Genomic DNA, 20,767 nt, shown 5'->3' on the forward strand with positions numbered 1-20,767 from the left:
TGATTTACGACAACCATTGTCTGAAGTACATTTGATTTAAAAGGCTAATTACCCTGTAGCCATGACATGTGCATGGCTCGATAACTTAATTGTCATTATGTATTAGGCGCTAATCCCCGTTGTTAATCCTCATCACGATTTCACCAACCTGGGCTACTCTATCACTTCCCGACAACAATAACAACAACAACTTCAACAACGACAACAATAAAAAACAACGACAACAATAACAAAAACAACGACAACAGCAACAACAACGACAACAAAAACAACAATAACAACAACAGTGGTATAATTAACAACATCAATAAAAACGACAACAGCAACAATAACAACAACAGTATCAACAACGACAGAAATGTTCTCAACAGAGGTACAGCCAAAGTGTTGCTGAAGTGTTCGAGTAAAAGATTATAAACACGGAAAGATAATTTGGTGGCCTGGCCAGAGATAATGTTTCCCTTGTGTAAACACAGACACATATATGTTTCCTTCCTGTTTCTCCCTACAAAGGGGAAACTCTTCTAAGGTTGAGAATCTTTTTTAGAAATGCAGTTGGGACATGTTCAATCATAGACGTATTTTCATAACCCCATGCTTCTAAACCCTCAAGTAAAATCGGTACAACTAATACGTCGAGTCATTGCCGTTGACAAGTAATGGAAAAATCACTAAGTCACATAGTGCATAGCTTCCAAACCCTTTTCACGTTGTGTACTTCTTGGTAGTCACAAAGCTATATGTTTTACTGAAGGTATTTGTGGGGGCACGGGTGGCCCAGTCGTCTAAGGCTCCGCGATTCGCTGTGCAGAGTTGCGTCCCTTGTTCACGCCAGAAACCTATGATTGTGGGTTCGAATCCCGGTTCCCCCGATTATGTTTCTAGGTTTGTCAGCACCATACCCGTGCTCGTGGGTTTCTGCGAAGTGGTAAACGTCTAAGACCTGCATCACTTCGGGCTTTCCTCCCACATTAAGCTGACACGCCGCGATAAAACTGGAATAATGTTAAAAGCGGCGTTAAACCCAACTCACTCACTCACTGAAGGTATTTGTAAGTGTGAGTGAGTGAGTTAAGATTTAAGTCACATCAGCAGTATTTCAGCCATATCGTGCCTCTATTTGTAAGTTGTAACATGTTCAAGGGCATTGTCTAAATATTTTTTTTTAAATTTAAGAAAACAAAATTCTACCCGCCAAAGTTAATAACTTTGGTTTTGTTGATATTAATCTTTAATTTCCAAACGTTGGAGTAATATGAGAAAGTATCCATTTGTTTTTTTTAAAAATATATATAAAAAAAATTAATAAAATAAAAAAAATAATATAATCAACAACAACCCACCATCAAATAATGTCCAGTTTAACGGGGTGTTCTTGTATTTGTGTACGCAAATTTTATCATAACCGAAAAAAATAGGGTCATCTTGGATCATCTTGGATTATCTTATCGTACAGATAGTATCTCATTGAGTAGACAGACCAGGCAGGTATCTTCTGAGGCAGTCACGAGTGAAAATATTTGCGTTTCCCAGTCCATTGAGAACGTGCCTAACTGAACTGTTCACCTCAAGCTTACTGATGGGAATACGTAACAACTGTCTACAAACATCATCTTCCCGAGGCAAGTGAGTTAACTGACTATAAAAGTCCAGTTTCCACCCTTGCCGAACTAGGCTGGTATTATGGAGTTACATTTTGGCTGGACTAACAAGTCTATGCATAGTCCAATCAAAATCGCGCACCGAAATCGAAATCCGGTTCGTAAAGTGTCATGCAGATTTCGGTCGATTGCAGGATTTGCAAAACATGTGCACCGCTAACTCGTTGTCAACAGATATTTTCTGAATCTTTTCATTTTTTAATCAAGGTGCTCACGTGATTTAATGCACTTCGCTATGTAAGACCCTTTTTATCACAATATAGATATTGATTATCAATCAGATCGTCTTGACTGAGCGCCACCGTTTTGTTTGAAGCAAATGCAAGTGATACGAGAGGTTGAATCTGATTGGTCAATAGGAGAGGCATAGAAAGGACATAACTCGTAATAGCCACTGGTGGCGCTACGATCGAGCCCAGGAATTCCAGCCTAGTTCGGCAAGGGTGGAAACTGGACTTTTATAGTCAGTTAGCTCTCTTGCCTCGGGAAGATGACATACAGACACAGAGTGAAACAAGGACCGAGACATAGTATCTTAGTTAGGCCACCCATATGTTTAATGTGTTCGTCATCTCCATCTCCATCCTCATCCGACAAGAGAGCGGGCGGGGTTTTTTTTTCACGAATTGTGTAACTTATTTTATGACATTTCAGAGTTTAAAACTCTTGCTACAAATCTTAAAGTAATTTATGATAATGTTCGCTTTGCTTCGGTAACGATTTTTTAATAATCATACCTGAAGAGAGATCAAGTTGACCTTGGATTTTTTACGAGTTGGCAATGGTCGTAGTATTTATTTTATCACATCGGCATATTTTTCCGCAGTGGGGGCAATTGAGATAAGAAAGCTTTTTTTATGATTCACGTCGGAATGAAAATATAGGGAGGACGGGAGATGGGAAACTCAGACCGCTATATGAAGCCGCTGCAATCCCATCCAGGTATGTATGTACCTTGATTAAAGTGGACGCGAACGTTACCAGATTACTGTTTATATTATTCAGTATTTGTTCCTGGGTCTTGAAAGAGGTGAGGTGATATTGGGTTTAACGTCGCGTCCAAGATTATAGCACTTATATAGCGACGTGCATGTGTGTGTTTGTGTGGCTGCTTGTACTAGTCCGGACTGATGCCGATTTATAGTGCTAGCTCACTGAGATACCATGCCGCAGTTTAACGTGAATACCCCACTCAGACACAGTATACTGTATCCGAGCCGACCAGTCCTTGTTTTAGCCGAGCGCCTAAATGCCGAGCGCCAGACAGGGTAACAACAAGTACCATCTTTTAACGTTTTAAACCCGGACCTTCCGCTCTCAGGACGGACACTTTACCACTAGACCACGGAGGCGGTCGGGTCTTAAAGAAGCACGGCACTTGATACTTCTCTGGCTGTGTGTGTTTTCCGTCGGTCTCAAAACGAACTACTTCCTGCTACGTGATGAAGATCCGGGGTAGAATAGGTCTTCAGCGACCCATGCTTGTCGTAAGAGGCGACTAACGGGATTGGGTGGTCAGGCTCGCTGACTTGGTTGAAGCATGTCATCGATCCCAATTGCGTGGATCGATGCTCATGATAAAATCACTGGATTGTCTGGTCCAGACTCGATTTTTTTACAGGCCGCCGTCATATAGCAGGAATGTTGCTGAGGGCGTCGTTAAACAACAAACAAACAAACAAACGTTATGGAGACTGATGAACGTGGTTTGTCTACAAACGGGTTTGAGTTTGAGAAGTAAAATCACGCAAAAACAGCTTGAATTATATAATAAATAAGCTATTAAACAATGGATCTCATGTCGAGTAAATATTATTTCTAAAAACGCCACTCAATGAGATTTGAGATTTGAGATACAGCATATTTGTCAGCCAGCATTACATATGGTCTATATAACATCTCCTTGGTGGAAGATCCGGAGTAGACTAGGTCTTCAGCAACCCATGCTTGCTGTAAAAGGCGACTATGCTTGTCGTAAGAGGCGACTAACGGGATCGGGTGGTCAGGCTCGCTGACTTGGTTGATTCATGTCATCGATCCCAATTGCGTCGATCGATGCTCATGATGTCAATCACTGGAATGTCTGGACTAGACTATTATTTACAGACCGCCGTCATATAGCTGGAATATTGCCGAGTGCGGCGTTAAACAACAAACAAACTGGAAAACGAGTTTCATGGTAACCTATATTTTACGTACGCTTCAAATACCTGGGTCACCATTCCATGGGCGAAGCAGGATGCGGGCCCATGACTATTGGTTTCTTGGGTGTCTAAGGGACGCAACTCTGCACAGAGAATTGCAATGTTTTAGACGATTTGGCCAACCGTGCCACCACCACCTTGATAACGATTCGCATTTTTTTGTCATTGAATTTGTTTCCTCTATTGTTAAGAATAAAAAAATGTAGAAGAAACGATTTTACCTCATGAATATTTAAGAAATAACGACGAAATCAGAACCGGTTGTGACAGTCCAGTGCAGATCAAGAAATATCTGCAGGCTGTGATTGGATGATATTGTGTAAGATTTTTATGTCTTTTAAATATCCATCCATCCAGTAATCAAAACTGCCCATGTTTTTCAATATTTGGTGCTGACATTTTTAACAAGATGACTTATGCTTTATGTGAGCACAGATATTTTCAAGCAGGTGATATTTGGTGCGGAACTGGGGTTGGTGTGTTCAGCTTCCTGTACTCGGAAAAGGAGCTGACTAACCTAGCCAAAATTTCTGTTTTTATTGCAGCTTTAAGGCCAGACTTTGCATGTACATGTAATGGTTATTGAATGCCTAGTTATTTTTTAAACAGATATAACGTTACTATAGAAGTCTATGGGAAAATATTTGGTTGTGTGGAAACTATATCGTCACTCTCCTACCCAGAGAGCCTTGCGGCCGGCAATCAGCATGGTACCTCATTCGTCACCTCTCGCCCCTTTCCGTAACCATTCGTCACCACTTGCCCCTTTCCGTAACCTGCAAGAAGACTCGTCCCCCTTTCGATGAATTTTATGTGCGAAAATACGACAAACCAATCAGAATGCGCGTATGATTTCAAGTTCTTCGTCAAAGAATCCCTCAGAAATAATTTCTGTTTTGACATATGTCTTGCATTTAAAAATATACCCAAGACACAATTAGATGTGTTCAGTCATACTGCATAATTTCGCATGTCTTGATGTGCTTTTAATTGCATCTGAAATATAAATGATATATGGGGAAATATATGTGAACCACGAGTTGACAATTGTTTTATGTATGCCCGTTTGCGCTAAGACGGAACCTGGTTTCAAAAATGGCCGCGAGAGGGGCACGAGTCGCTATTCGGCTTGTCCCGGAATAACACGAGTTGGTCACGAATGCATGGTACCTCTGCCACAGGCCAGCGCTCTCTGACGATTCGTCACATCTTACACAGTCCATTCAAAATATTGCATAAATTTTTCAGTTGTTTTATATTTGACAAGTCTATGCATCTAAATAAACATCTGTCATAGAATGGTTAACTTTCATTGAGAAAATGTCCGTGAACGTAATACTCTATTTACATTTGCGTAGTTATCGTTTGTTTACATTGGTTGTACGGCTCCACGTGCTGTCGTCGAAGCCCTACGGAGAGCTAGCGATACGGTCACTTTGATGTGTAAATTTGTATAGTCATGTAACTCACTGTCGCAGCTGTAGTAGCATATCTATATATTTATGTAAAACAATATGTAATCGCAACGAAAGGCTTGCATTAGACATGTCTGTTCTTATTTGAAACAAGAAAAGATTCGGCGTAGAATAGGTCTTCAGCAACCCATGCTTGCCGTAAAAGGTCACCATGCTTGTCGTAAAAGGCGACTAACGGGATCGGGTGGTCAGGCTCGCTGACTTGGTTGATGCATGTCATCGATCCCAATTGCGTGGATCGATGCTTATGATGTCAATCACTGGATTGTCTGGTCCAGACTCGATTATTTACAGACCGCCGTCATATAGCTGGGATATTGCTGAGTGCGGCGTTAAACAACAAACAAACTAACAAACAATCAAATCGGCGTTAAACCCAACAAACTCACCAAACCCTTTACCGGGATTTATCGGGCCTAATTAATGAAAAAAGCATTTTCTCATCATTTAATTTCGGAAGCTAACGCTTTTTTACTTAAATAGGGGACATCCTTTGCTGAGAAAATCAGAAACTGACAAATATTAAAAATGAATTTTAACTTTGAACCGGACTTGTGTTGAATGCACATTCGAATTTACCCCATGTGGTGCATCGCGACATATTAACTTTCGAAGGCAATTTGTGTATAATTTAAGGAAGATCATTAAAAAATAAATATCCTAATCTAAGCCTTTATACGGAATTATGTTCGTTTTTAAGCCCATGTGCGTAATTACGCTTGGGCCTAAATACGGGAAGTCCCGGGACCTGTGCTGAATGGCTGCAAAAGGACCACTTTGGCCTTCCTCCCACATTAAGCTGATGTAACTGGAAACAGCGTTAAACCCAACTCACTCACTCACTCGCGCTCTCACTCACTCGCGCACTCACTCACTCACTCACTCACTCACTCACTCACTCACCCACCCACCCACCCACTCTCACTCACTCACTCACCCACTCTAACTCACTCACTCACTCACTCTCTTACCCATTCATCCACTCACTCACTCACTCACTCACTTACTCACCCACCCACTCACTCACTCACTCACTCACTCACCCACTCACTCACTCACTCACCCACCCACCCACTCACTCACTCACTCAAATCTCACTCACTCACTCACCCACCCACCCACCCACCCACCCACCCACCCACTCACCCACTCACCCACCCACCCACTCACTCACTCACTCAAATCTCACTCACTCACTCAAATCTCACTCACTCACTCAAATCTCACTCACTCATATAAATCTCACTCACTCACTCTGGCGAGATAGTACAAGTATGTACTGATCTACCGCTGCCTCCGTATCTTCTCGCCGGTTATCACTCATAGGATGTTATCTCCAACACATATATCACAGGCGGCATTCAGAAGTCACTCTCAAACTCACGGTTCACCCGTGCAATACCCCACACCGCGACACAAGCGAACCTGTACCCGCAGTTGTTTTTACACACCCGTCTCTCCAACAGAACAAAGATCGATGATACACATGTTCTGTCCAATACGTCAAATATTTACAGCCCGGAACATGTATATTTAATCCGATTGCGGTCACACAAGCAGTTACGGTCTATGATGATCTGGGATTTGCTTGAAAGGCTTACTACGTGTTATTTGTGTTTACTGTTTGTCGACCCCGAGGATGACGTCGTCAGTTCGCCTGGGGGTGGGGGACTCAGGCTACCAGGCTATCTACAGGTAAATGTTATTGATTGACGCGTGTTGCGTGTGTCCTATGTCCTATGTCAGCACGTAAATTCATTAGTCATGGCGTGACACAAGCGATTCTTACACCAACCTAATTCATGTGGATGTTTCGTATATCACGCTGAAATGTATACATGAAGACTCTCACCCGATGTTTTTTTTATAAATAAAAGCGACAAAACCCTTTTCATATTTGAGGTGAGGTGAAATGGGGTTTAACGTCGCGTCCAAATTTATTGCACTTATATAGCGACGTGCATGTACATGTGTGTGTATGTGTGGCTGCTTGTACTAGTCCGGACTGATGCCGATTTATAGTGCTAGCTCACTGAGATACCATGCCGCAGTTTAACATGAATACCCCACTCAGACACAGTATACTGACTCCGAGCCGACCAGTCCTTGTTTTAGCTTAATGGCGAGCGCCAGACAGGGTAAGAACAAGTACCATCTTTTAACGTCTTTTGGTATGACGCGGCCGGGGATCGAACCCCGGACCTTCCGCTCTCCGGGCGTACGCTCTACCACTAGACCACGGAGGCGGTCCTTTTCATATTTGACAGAACTTTCTGCTATAAACAGAGTCCATTGTACGATTCCGACTATATAATGAGCATGTGTTTATGAATCACTATCAAATAAAGATGCTACCAGGTGTTCACGAAAAGGTGAGCGTATCCTGTCCCACCGGTGGCACCCGTCACAAACACATGCGAAGGCAAGTCAATTGTTCACCTGGACAAATATATCCACTCGATGACAAAAGTTTAAAACTCCTCGACAAGAAACTTGTATCCATTCGAGTTGATATATTTGTCCAGGTGAACAATTGACTTGCCTTCGCATGTGTTTGTGACACGTGGGTGGGATTATATTTATCTTCCAAAATTCATTCTGCCAACATTTTCAGTTTGTAAACAGTAATAATCAGGGTCCTGAGTGTAAAAAGTAAAGCTGACCAGGTTCTATGCAGAAATATTGTGTAATTTGATTGTGACGTCATGGTTACCAATGACATCACATACTTTGGCCGGAAAAAGCATTGTGATGCAATTTCATTGATTTCGCCGAAGCGATATTTCCATTTGGGGTGATAAAAAGATAGGTCAAATTATTAAAAAAACAACCCCTTAAAATAATTCCACCAACTTATCTAGAAATAGAAAAAGTATATGTACTCACCGCCAAAAGAAACGCGAACCATACAACCATACAGAGAAATATGTACGTTAAGAAGAGATGTTTCTAATGCGTACCACTTAATGACAAAACTAACAATCAGTCAAGTGTTACCACAGCGTGTTTTTTTTCTTAACGCGATATGCTGCACGTGGTTTCCAAACTTTACACGCTAATCCTGCACGAGACAAATGGTGCATCTCGAGTCATGGATCTATGACGTCACATGTGATGCGTTCTTGAGCGTCGGTTCTCACAACATATCAGTATGTTCGTTTGTGCATCGAACCGATCTAATATCTCTTGAATATGAGTAATTCTTTAAATATTAACCAACATGTATGGTATTGACGTTTCTTTTGTCGATGAGTATATATTGTTATATTGACACATGTAAGTTGGGGACAAATATCGACACGCAGACACGGAGATCCGTACACACAAAAAAGGTTAAGCAGGTGTTCAGTCTCGGCGACTTGCGTGTCATCGTACCCAAGTAAGGAAGGTGTTCATAGTATCAACCACTGGTTTGCCTGGCCATATCATTCTTACTAAACAGACCACCTCCGTGGTAGAGCGTCCGCCCGGAGAGCGGAAGGCCTGGGGTTCGATCCCCGGCCGCGTCATACCCAAAGACGTCAAAAGATGGTACTTGTTGTTACCCTGCCTGGCGCTCGGCATTAAGGGGCTAAAACAAGGACTGGTCGGCTCGGAGTCAGTATACTGTGTCTGAGTGGGGTATTGATGTTAAACTGCGGCATGGTATCTCAGTGAGCTAGCACTATATCCGGACAAGTACAAGCAGCCACACACACACGTGCATGCACGTCGCTATATGAGTGCAATAATCTTGGACGCGACGTTAAACCCAATTTCACCTCAGCTCACATCGTACTTAGCAACAAACAAGAAAAAGGTGACCCATCCGTACGATAAAATTCGTGTGTGTACAAGGATACGGGAATCAGAGTGAGTGAGTGAGTGAGTTTGGTTTTACGCCGCTTTTAGCAATATTCCAGCAATATCACGGCGGGAGGACACCAGAAATGGGCTTCACACATTGTACCCATGTCGGGAATCGAACCCGGGTCTTCGGCGTGGCGAGCGAACGCTTTAACCACAAGGCTACCCGACCACCCCGAATCAGAGTACGGATCAGTAACTACGAGTACGGGTTGTCTGGCTTCTCCATGTACACGTACGAGTTGCAAATCCGCGTTAGAATTGATCTTCACCAACCATGGATAAACGGGATCGGGTGGTCAGGCTCGCTGACTTGGTTGATGCATGTCATCGTATCCCAATGTGCGTGGATCGATGGTCATGATGTCAATCACTGGATTGTCTGGTCCAGACTCGATTATTTACAGACCGCCGTCATATAGCTGGAATATTGCCGAGTTCGGAAAGATGTTTTCAGGGAATATTTTCTTGAGAAATATGGATAGGTTGTTGGCAGAGGTGAAAAAAAAATAGCTTGTTTGGATACAGCTGGAAAAAAGGGCTGTTCTAAACCCATTACATATGGGATTTAGAAACCAATATAATGTTACATAAATGAAACACATTACATGCTTTCCTCCTCCGCTCTGCTTTCAACGCTGTTAGGAGCTGTAAACAGGTGCCCGTCGTGGAATGACTGGGCTTCCGTCTACACATCGTGATGCGCTTTGATAGCTGCGCGTACAAAAACAATTCCAGTTAGCGTCCCTTGTATCATGTAAAAAACATAAGTCACGGTATTACAACTTTGAAACAAATAAATATTAGATTCCAAATTCCTGACAATTCATACAATTGTCTTCATGCCTAAATACCCCGTCTGCCCAAAGAGAAGTGTCATTGTTTGTATTATATGACCGAAATGTATCGGTGAACACTTGCACTTGCACACCATCCAAAAAAAGTCTCCTTCTAAATCTGCATCGTTGCAGAGAATAGACGATCCGTTATTTCTAATTAAACATAAAACAAATTATTTACTGAAAAGAAATACGTAGGTTATAAAACCGGAGGAGGTATTACTTTATAACGTTTATTATCGAAAGCTGCTGCGTCACTGTAGTCCGTAATTTCACAGGGAAGTGTTTATCCTTACACCGTCATAACAAAACCATGTACACAACTTCTAACTGAAGTTTACCTATGTCGGACGACAGTTCGCAGACAGCAGACGATCTGAGACGGACGGAAGGCGATCATTCCTTCACAATGGACGACAACGATGAAAGGAAGCGCCTGATACAGTGGGAGGACGGATTGGAGGGAGACGAAATGGGCGCGGGTCGAGGTGGGTGAAGACTAACTGGTTGAGAATATTGTCAGCGGTTGTCACTGGTTGTCGTAACGTCCGTGTCATATTCCTCGTCATCTGACCTAGCCAGCGTTAACACAGATGATGTCACAAGGGCTTCCATGTTTGCTAGGCCCATCAACAATCCCAGCAATTCCCACTCTTGATCTTAATGAAAATATGGCTCCGAAAATATTGTATTTTATACCAGAAAGATCGGTTGGTTGGTTGGTTTGTTGTTAACGCCGCACTCAGCAATATTCCAGCTATATGACGGCGGTCTGTGATATTTTATGTCTTTCAACTAAAAGATACCCATCTTTGTTTATTTTTTTTTACACACAGATAATGTAAGACTAACCTTCCCTACCCAATTAATCAGCTGTTGATAAATACGAGGTCAGGTGAAATGGGGTTTAATTGTCAGTTAAAGGGGCACTGATCTAACGTAATTGCACAGACTGATTGTTGCCTTTGTTATTGTTTTTTCCCCCTTGAGTACCCGGATGATACGCAACGCAACTGAGCGTGACCAGAGACTGGGCTACCGTCCGCAAGGACAGTTAAATAAACTTGGAGGCTGGAGGCAATATTTGTTTTACGCAATTTTGCATAAACACTGATTGGTTAACTGTGATCTATAAAGATTTCGACAAAGGGCGCGTGTTAATTAATTTCTTCAGCCAAAACAAACAGACAAAAAGAACGGCGGAGCTCATCGGATGTCGTCATTTGGAAATACCCCAGATGGTTATAGTTTAATACTAAAAAAAGTATCCATGCAGTGAAAGCATTTTCGGATTGCGTCGATAATACGATTACTACTCCCTTGTTGTCATCCACGTTTTCTCGTATAACCCTACACTTGTGTATTTGTCGTCATTCACTTGCTGCTCAGTTAATGAATTTATTACAGGTACAATTAGTGGTAGCACCACTTAGATTACCTGACAAAGGTTCCCATTTGGCATTAATTGTGTCTGGGGTAATTATTCAATCTAAATCCAGGTTTGAAGTGAGGTGAAATGTGTGTTATGTAATATGCACGTGGCAGCCCAGCAAGAGATGAATGATCAGTTGATTTACTTTTTTTTGTAAATCAACGGATCGTTCCTAGTCATCAAAGGATTAACAGAAAATACGTTGATTGATTAATTACTGTTAACTAGCACAGTGGATATTTCAAACGTAAGAGTTTACAAGTGAAGGTAGGTTTACTTAACCTAGGGAATACACTCATATCATGGCGTGAAGTACAGATTTAAAAACAACATACTTTGTTCAAAGGGTAACCGATAATACACTGACTGGTTGTTCATTGTTATCTAACTCACTGTTATCTTGCACAGTGGATATGTCAAAAGTGAGTGTTTACATGTCTAGGTTTACTAAAACAAAGGGAATACACTCATATCATGGCGTGAAGTGCCCATGTAAAAACAACATACTTTGTTCAAAGGGTTAACTGATTAACGTTGATTGATTGATCATTGTTATCTATCACTCAATGGATTTTTTAGGGACCGTGGACGTTATGAAAATAGTTGTCACGTGGGCTTTCTCAGCCGACCCTTGAGACTTGACACCTATGTGAAACACCTGAAGCAATCCAAGTGATCAGTTGAGAAACGAACACGGGTTATAATATCCCGAAACGATATATATCTTTTAAAAATTTGATTTTTACAGAGGCACGTGACATCGAATAAGTTTCTTTGTACAGCTGCAGACGAGTGGGATATTGTTCCTTTGTGTGGATATTCACGGATACATTCCTCGAACAAGGAAGCTCCCTAAAATTTATACACATAAATTTGGTAGGTTGTAATTATGGTATTTTATTTACATTATGTTGCAAGTCAAAATAGTGTACATGAAAATCGCAAAATTACCAAGCAAGTGACTTATCAAAACTTCGTCACCATTACCGATGCTACCCACAAAGATACCTACATTTCCTTATTATCTCGAAAACTGTATTTCATTTTGTTGATCAATGTGACCATACGCCCTTATTAGTACCGGTATCTAAAAAAGTGACTAATGCGCTTACGAATGGCGCCGCAGAGGTCGCGAACTAGTCTAGATTTCTGCTATACATCCGGGTACTCACTTGGAAAAAACAATAACAAAGGCAACAACCAGTCCCGGGGAATTGCGTTAGATCAGTGCCCCTTTAAAGATTATTGCAATTATAGATCTATATCAACATCCAACTCAGACAGAACACTGACTCCGACCCAGCCAGTTCTTATTTTATCCCCTTAATGCCACGCTACAGGTAACAACAAGTTAAAGGTGGGACGAGTCCAAATTTACTACCCGGTACCCACCCCCTATTACCCGACCCTACCTGGGTACCCCCCCCCCCCCCCCCCCTATTACCCGACCCTACCCGGGTAACCCCCCCCCCCCCCCCCCCCCCCATTACCCGACCCTACCCGGGTACCCACTGTAGGTCTCAGAGATGTCTCAATTGGGAACATTTGTAGCATAGCCCTGGCAAATAGTATTTAGATACATTTAAACAATCTGGTCATTCATACACTGAAGCTGAATTAAGATATATCTTTCTTCAACCATATGAAAAAATCAGAAGGAATGGGTGCATAGTCAGAAAGAAATGCGAACACTAGTGGCTTGTAGTGTAACCACAGAGCTGCAAGATAATTTTTTGTCATTAAACAATATATCACGTGACTGACCACGGGTCTGGGTAGTCCTGACATTAGTGGCTTGTAGTGTAACCAAAGAGCTGCAAGATAATTTTTTGTCATTAAACAATATATCATGTGACTGACCACGGGTCTGGGTAGTCCTGTGGGTACCCGGGTTCTACTCAGTACCCACCGACCAGGGTACCCGAGTTACCCATCCAAGCCCTACAAGTATCGTTTTATAAAGACTTGGTACGACATGGAGGGGATTGAACAGCTCCCCATCCAATCTCCAGCAGATGCTCTACCACCTAGACCTTTACTGCCCAGATAAGATTGAGAGTGAAATACATTTCCTCATAGAATGTGATATTTACACTGACTTAAGATATGACATGAAATTTAGGTGGTGTCAAACAGTCAACATATGCTTGCTCTCTCACAAGAGAGTGGTGTTTCACAGAGGCATGTAACTTCGCATATTCTGATCTCAACCTGAACTGACCCAAACTGCATCCTTCGTACAGCTCGTGAAAGGGACTCGCAAGGATTATGTGGACCTGCTCAGATACAGATATTCGTCACCAAGTCTCAGGCAATTGTCTTCAAAAGTTCTCAAATTGGATATTGCCATGTTGTAGTATACAGGGATTTACCTTCACTTATAAACCTGCAGTGACGTCATCCTATTGTTCTCTAGTTGGGTTAAATCTCATAAACAGGGACGTTGTAATGTCCCTGGGATTTTATAGGATATTCAAGTCATATTTGCTATTTTATGTGTTATAATATCCCAGGGATTTTATATAATGTCCTGGGTATTTTATTAATATAACTTCCGTTCAGATTGTAACATGTAACGATTGTTTTCTTTATATTCCCGAGGATCCAACTCGCAACCTTCATATCTGTAGCCCAGTGAGTGTACCACGAGGCTACAGAGGTGTTGATAAGCCTCACTGGTTTTTAGAATGTCCTTTTCAAGATCCGTACGCCCGTTTCCTAAGGTTCATGGAAAGTTTGTTGGAAACATAAAAATGTTGATAAATGTTGTTTTCAGTTTCTTTTTTCGGTTCATAAGTTAGATAAAACACTTCCCCTCGGGTTTATATGATATCTAAAACCATTATCCTTAGGATGCACAGAGCTCAAGTTTAGCTTTTAGTGTTGTGGGTATTTTACCCATGCATTTTAAAATCACTGGGTATCAGTAATTCTATCTGGGTATTCAATTTCTGTTACCCACTAGTTTTTACACATGTGGGTATTTAAGTTAAATATTTAAAAACACTATTCATCAAGTCCCTGCAAACTGGTGTCGTGTGGGTTAGAGAGCTTTATAGGACTCAAAAATACCACGATACTTCCACAAGAAAGTGTGATGGCAAATGATCATGATGTAACTGTCATCGTGGAGTTTGGCAAGGTTGACGGAATGCCCGTTTATAATTTCAACATAAGTTGCTGATTCGCTAATCAAATACGCAGGTTACTTCACTATATTTTGATGATACATACAAGTTTTATTTTTGTAGCGTATCTGTAACGTTCGTTGCGTATTTGATATGCTTGGATTTTATTTTACTGCATATTTCTGCATTTCTGATGCGTATTTTACGCAGATACGCAGCTTATCTGGAGCTCTGGATGCATGTTTCAAATGTGATGAACCCTTGGATGTGCTTTATTGTACACTTATAATGGGTTGAATTTTAGTTTGGGGATAATTTTAAGGTTCAAAATCAGTTTATAAGTATTGGAGAAAACACGCTCACGAGGTTTTAGTAGATAGAGCATGCCCTGGGGAGAGGGAAAAACCAAGGGGGTGAAGCCCCTGCGGTTTTTCCCGACCCCCAGGGCATGCTCTGTCTACCAAAACCGAGGGAAAGTGTTTTTCCATGCTTATAAACCAAAAAAAGAAACTGAAAACAACATTTATCAACATTTTTATGTTTCCAACATACTTTCCATGAACCTTAGGAAACGCGCGTAAAATATCTGTTGCTGGCGTACGGATCTTGAAAAGGACATTCTAAAAAGCAGTGAGGCTTATCAACACCTCTGTAGCCTCGTGGTACATTCACTGGGCTACAGATATGAAGGTTGCGAGTTCGATCCTCGGGAATATAAAGAAAACATTTGTCATTTGATTTTACATTTCATTACATGTTACAATCTGAACGGAAGTTATATTAATAAAATCCCAGGGACATTACAACGTCCATGTTAATGAGATTTAACCCGACTGGAAAGTAAAACCTCACAATAGGTCTTAATGCCTATAGAAAGAAGTCTCTTACTTAATAGCGATTCCAATGAATAGATTTATAAGTAAGATAAAACACTTCCCCTCGGGTTGTTATGAAATTTAAAACCCTTTCCCTTGGAAAATCCCTTACTTACTTACTGACTTACTTACTTTGGAGATTTAACGTGCGCTTTCCGACTGATGCGTATTTCGCACACGGGCCCGGCCAGGCCATTTAATGTGTTTCAGAAAGGGGCGAAAGTGGTCTGTGCAACCCAAGAGGGGGCTTTAGGGGTTGCTTATATAGAATTTTGGTATTTTGAGATTTGGAATAGATGCCGATGGGGTTGGGGAGGAGAACTAAGGGAGCTGGGTATGGTGGATGTTTGTGTGTTTATGTAATTTTGATTTGGTAGATTATAGTGTTTTTAGATGCGTTTTATTAGTTCCGTTTTGATTAAGAATACGCCTAAGGCCTTGAAGTTTTCTAGTTTATTTTGTGGAAAATCCCTCGGGATGCGGGTTTTAAATATCATAACAACCTAAATTGTTTGATAGGCATTACTTAGAAGTTGACGGATCAACAGAGATCAAGGCTATTTCATCCCATCCGCCTACTATAAACTCATCAAGCAATAATCACTTATCATGTTTATTGGCTTCATGTCCCTATTGGATTCCCCCTATGTGTTCTCTGTCCATCGTGTTGTGACAGCATCATCCCTTTGTTGTCACACCTACCAATGTTAGCCCACTCATGTATGCAATTGTTGTTACTGTTAATCCTCTACTGTTAATCCTCTACTGTTAATCCTCTACTGTTAATCCTCCACCTACTATATATATTCTGTACTATTTCCCTCATTCACGGACTTGGTCACAAAAAGCACTATGACAAGGTTTGTTCATCTTGCAATCAGGCTGAAACCATTGACCACGTGTTACTAGAATGTCAAGACCATGCCCCAGCCCGGGCTAGGTTAAAACAAGAATTGCAGTTAGATCCGCTATCTGTCATAGATCTCCTAAAGCCAAGAGATGCAATAGCGAAGGCCAAACTAACTCTATTTCTGAGAGATGGACAGCTGCTCGAACGTATATAAACAGAGCAGCCAAGGATAAAAATGAAATCATATCAATATAAGAAAATAGAAATCATATCAATGCAAAAACAGAAATGATGTGAACACCGAACTCACAATAGATATGTGTACCCTTCTCACACACAGGAGTCCCAAAGAGGGACAGGCCAGCCGAAATTGCCTAGGCAGAAGGCGACCTCTTAAACACCTAATGCAACAACAACAACCCTCATTCAGTCTTGCTTGACAACGGTATAAGGATCTATACCGAAACGTCGCTTTTCACAGTATTAAAGAAGTTGTTATTCATAAAATTGTGTCTATCTTATCATAACAACCCTCGGATGTGTTTTTTCCTATACTTATACACCCCCAGTGACGTCATCCTATCGTTCTCCAGTTGGGTTAAATCTGAACAGGGATGTTATAATATTCCCAGGATTTTAGTAATACAATTTTCATTTACATTATAACATAAATGTTTCTGGCTAGATATTTATTTTGGATTTGAACAGAATGTTATGACATGTAAAATCAAATGAGAAATGTTTTCTTTATATTCCCGAAGATCGAACGCGCAACTTCTTGTCTGTAGCCCAGTGAGTGTACCTGTACGCTACAGAGGCGCGGAGAAATCACAATGTTTTTAAGAATGTCTTATTCAAGTTCTGTACCATAGCTGCCGATATTTTACACCCTTTCCAAAGGTTCATGGAAAGTATGTTCGATACATAAAATTGTTAATTACTACAATTAACTTTCCTTATGTATATCGTATTTCCTCTCTTAGACGCCATGGTCTATTAATTTCGTGCAAACTGTTGACCCATCGTCTATTAGAGGCCGGCGTGTGTTGTTCTGTTTATTGCTGGCACAGCTGCAACACACTACTTACCAAATCCTAAATTCTCAGAGCTCCAGATAACTTTTTGAGCAATTGAGTTTTTAGTTTTACTCTTTTACATTTTTTATTGGGTAACCAATATTTTGTCAATCACTTGATTGTCTGGTCCAGACTTGATTATTTTACAGACCGCTCATCTATTCATCACTATTGGGTTTTTCAAATTAGTGAAGACTTTAACATGTGTTTAAGGTGAAAAAAAAGGAATAATGTTTTAGATGTATATAACTGTTCGAAATATATAGGCTTGACTTGGAAAGTAAATTAGCATGTAATTGTGTTTCGGAAATTAGCTCCTTTGTATGCATACTGAAAAAGCTTCATTGGGTATAAAAGTACATTTGAGTTTTTTATTTAATGCATACGTTTCTGTAAACAAGTTGATGGAAAGTAATTGGGTTTTGAATATTTTTGGGGTATTTAAGCAAATACGCTGCTTATCTGTAGCTCAGGAACTGTCATAATCGTATTCGACGTAATAAGTGCCCCGCTCTAATAAGCACCCACGGCGATATTTGCTAATATATTGGCTAGTGAACAATCCCAATTAGCACCCCTTCTAATTAATCAATGTACACAAGACTTATTTTCCCGCGTATAATACGTAATTGTGTGTTATATGCACCCTTAATTATGGGCAATCAAATTCTGGAAAAATATATCTGTCGTACATAAACATTTCAGGCTGTCAGCATAAACCACGAAATTTATCTTTCAACTCTGTTTTTTTCACCAAAATAATATTCTAATAAGAGCCCCCTATTTCTAATTTTGAGAGTGCCCTGGGCGCGTATTATGTCGAATACGGTATTCATCACAGTTTTATTTACAATAAAATTATTTCCCCGAAATATTTAATCAACACAGGGATGTTTAAAACAATGAACAATGGTTTCAATTTATTTTCTGTTTCACATTCATGTTTTGACTACCTTGCGAATACCTCCTTCACATACTGAAGATGATAAACAATGTCTTTCCACAGTAATTGAGCGCAGTAACATACTCAGGCCGAAACTAGCAAAGCCACATTCCGCTTGTGATGAACAATCACATACCCCTGTGAAATTTCCATGAATTGGTCATGAACAATTCATTAAAACTTCATGAAGAGTTGTTCATGAACAGCCCATGAAATGTTCATGGGCACTTTGTGAACATTAAATGGCACAATAAGTCATGAACTGTTCTTGAACTTACCCTTACAAACTGCTCAATTTAGTTCATGAAAACATCTTGAACTTAAGTTCACAAATGTTACAGTTTGGATCATGAGTAGTTCAAGAACTGAAATTCATGAAATGTTCATGAACAGCACAGTTACTTTAAGAAAACACCTTTGGACCTTCACTTTTTGCAATCTTGTATGCCGCAGTCTGATTGGTCGGATGAAAGGTCGTTCTGACATGACCTACAAAGGGATGCCCTCAGGTCTTTGTGTAAGTGACCACTAAGATTTGATTGAGATTGGAAAAATTGGAAAACGACATATTATTCTTCAAAACCGTTTTTTTTAAATGTTCTTATTCTCATAAGGGGGCATGGGTGGCCCAGTCGTCTAAGGTGCCGCGATTCGCTGTGCAGAGTTACGTCCCTTGTTCACGCCAGAAACCTATGATTGTGGTTCGAATCCTGGTTCGCCCCGATTATGTTTGTAGGTTTGTCAGCACCATACCCGTGCTCGAGGGTTTCTGGGAAGTGGTAAACGTCTGAGACCTGCATCACTTGGGGCTTTCCTCCCACAGTAAGCTGACACGCCGTGATATAACTGGAATACTGTTAAAAGTGGCGTGAAACCCAACTCACTCACTCACTTATTCTCATAAATTCAAATTGGGATTTTTTAATGTCATTTGCTACAAACTTGGGTTCATATATTGGCCTCTGAGAAGGTCCAGATATACTCCTGTATCATATTGATCATTGGAGTTGTCAGGTTGATTATCAAGTGCACCCGTGAGGTCTTTAGCAACCCATGCTTGCCGTAAAAGGCGACTAAGCTTGCTGTAAAAGGCGACTATGCTTGACGTAAAAGGCGACTGTGCTTGACGTGAAAGGTGACCGATCTGGTGGTCAGGCTCGCTGACTGGGTTGATGCAAGTCATCGATCCCAATTGCGTGGATCGATGCTCATGATGTCAATCACTGGATTGTCTGGTCCAACTTGATTATTTACTGACCACTGTCATATAGCTGGAATATTTCTGAGTGCGGTATTAAACAACAAACGAACGAACGATTATGAAGTTGATCTTCATGAAACTAAACAACATAATATGATATGAAACAACCAAGAAACAACACTGTTCGTCCATGTGTCCTTCTGATAGTGGAACTGTATGCTGTGTACGTGATGTTTGTATCAATATAGACCAGGAAATGTAACAATGACTGTCAAAGGTCAAATCACAGCTTGATGTACAGCTGGTGAATATTTCAGTTTCAACATGATTATTAAACCAGATAGTACACTAGCAGATATTTTAATAAGGGCTGACAAGCCGTGGTGAATCAGTCATGAAGTGTATATCACCTATGTAATAGTTCGACTATTTTGATTAATAGACTGAAATAGGATTTTAATAGAGCAAAGTAGGGCTTGGACGAGTCCAAATTTACTTCCCGGGTACCCACCCGCCTATTACCCGACCCTACCCGGGTACCCACCCCCCTATTACCCGACCCTACCCGGGTACCCACCCCCCTATTACCCGACCCTACCTAGGTACATATTACCCGACCCTACCCGGGTACCCACCCCCCTATTACCCGACCTTATCCGGGTACCTATTACCCGACCCTACCCGGGTACCCACCCCCCTATTACCCGACCCTACCCGGGTACCCACCCCCCTATTACCCGACCCTACCCGGGTACCCGCTGTAGGTCCGATTGGGAACATTTGTAGAATAGCCTTGGCAAATAGTATTTAGATACAGATAATAAACAATCTGGTCATTCATACACTGAAGCTGAATTAAGATATATCTTTATTCAACCATATTAAAAATCAGAAGGAATGGCTGCACAGTCAAAAAGAAATGCGAACATTAGTGACATGTATTGTAACCATATAATTCTAGGATAATTTAAACGATATATCACGTGACTAACCATGGGTCCAGGTAGTCCTGTGGGTACGTGGGTCCTGCTCAGTACCCACCTCACCTTGGTACCCGAGTTACCTGTCCCAGCCCTAGATCAAAGGGTGTCTATTACAATTATTAATTTTTAGCTCAGCTGGATATTTCTGGTGTGATGGGGTGGTCTTATGGTTCAGACTTGTCAAGTCTAAGGACTTAGGCATGGTTCAATTCCCCACATGGGTACAATGTGTGACACCCTGGTTCAATTTCCAA

The 20,767-nt window shown here is 41.1% G+C and overlaps 1 protein-coding gene across 1 annotated transcript in view; it reads left to right on the forward strand.

Annotated features, from left to right (window-relative positions):
- The first annotated feature begins 6,958 nt into the window (after window positions 1–6,958).
- LOC139460982 (synaptic vesicle glycoprotein 2C-like) overlaps window positions 6,959–20,767 on the forward strand; it is a 63,064-nt gene continuing 49,255 nt past the window's right edge. Inside the window, exons 1-2 of the mRNA XM_071242444.1 lie at window positions 6,959–7,035; window positions 10,383–10,513. Of these exons, the coding sequence (XP_071098545.1) occupies window positions 6,980–7,035; window positions 10,383–10,513 (187 nt within the window). The 5' untranslated portion in view covers window positions 6,959–6,979. The remainder of the gene's footprint in view (window positions 7,036–10,382; window positions 10,514–20,767) is intronic.

The sequence above is a fragment of the Haliotis cracherodii genome, unplaced genomic scaffold (assembly GCF_022045235.1).
Source record: "Haliotis cracherodii isolate W230 unplaced genomic scaffold, xgHalCrac1.p SCAF_14, whole genome shotgun sequence".
NCBI lineage: Eukaryota > Metazoa > Mollusca > Gastropoda > Lepetellida > Haliotidae > Haliotis > Haliotis cracherodii.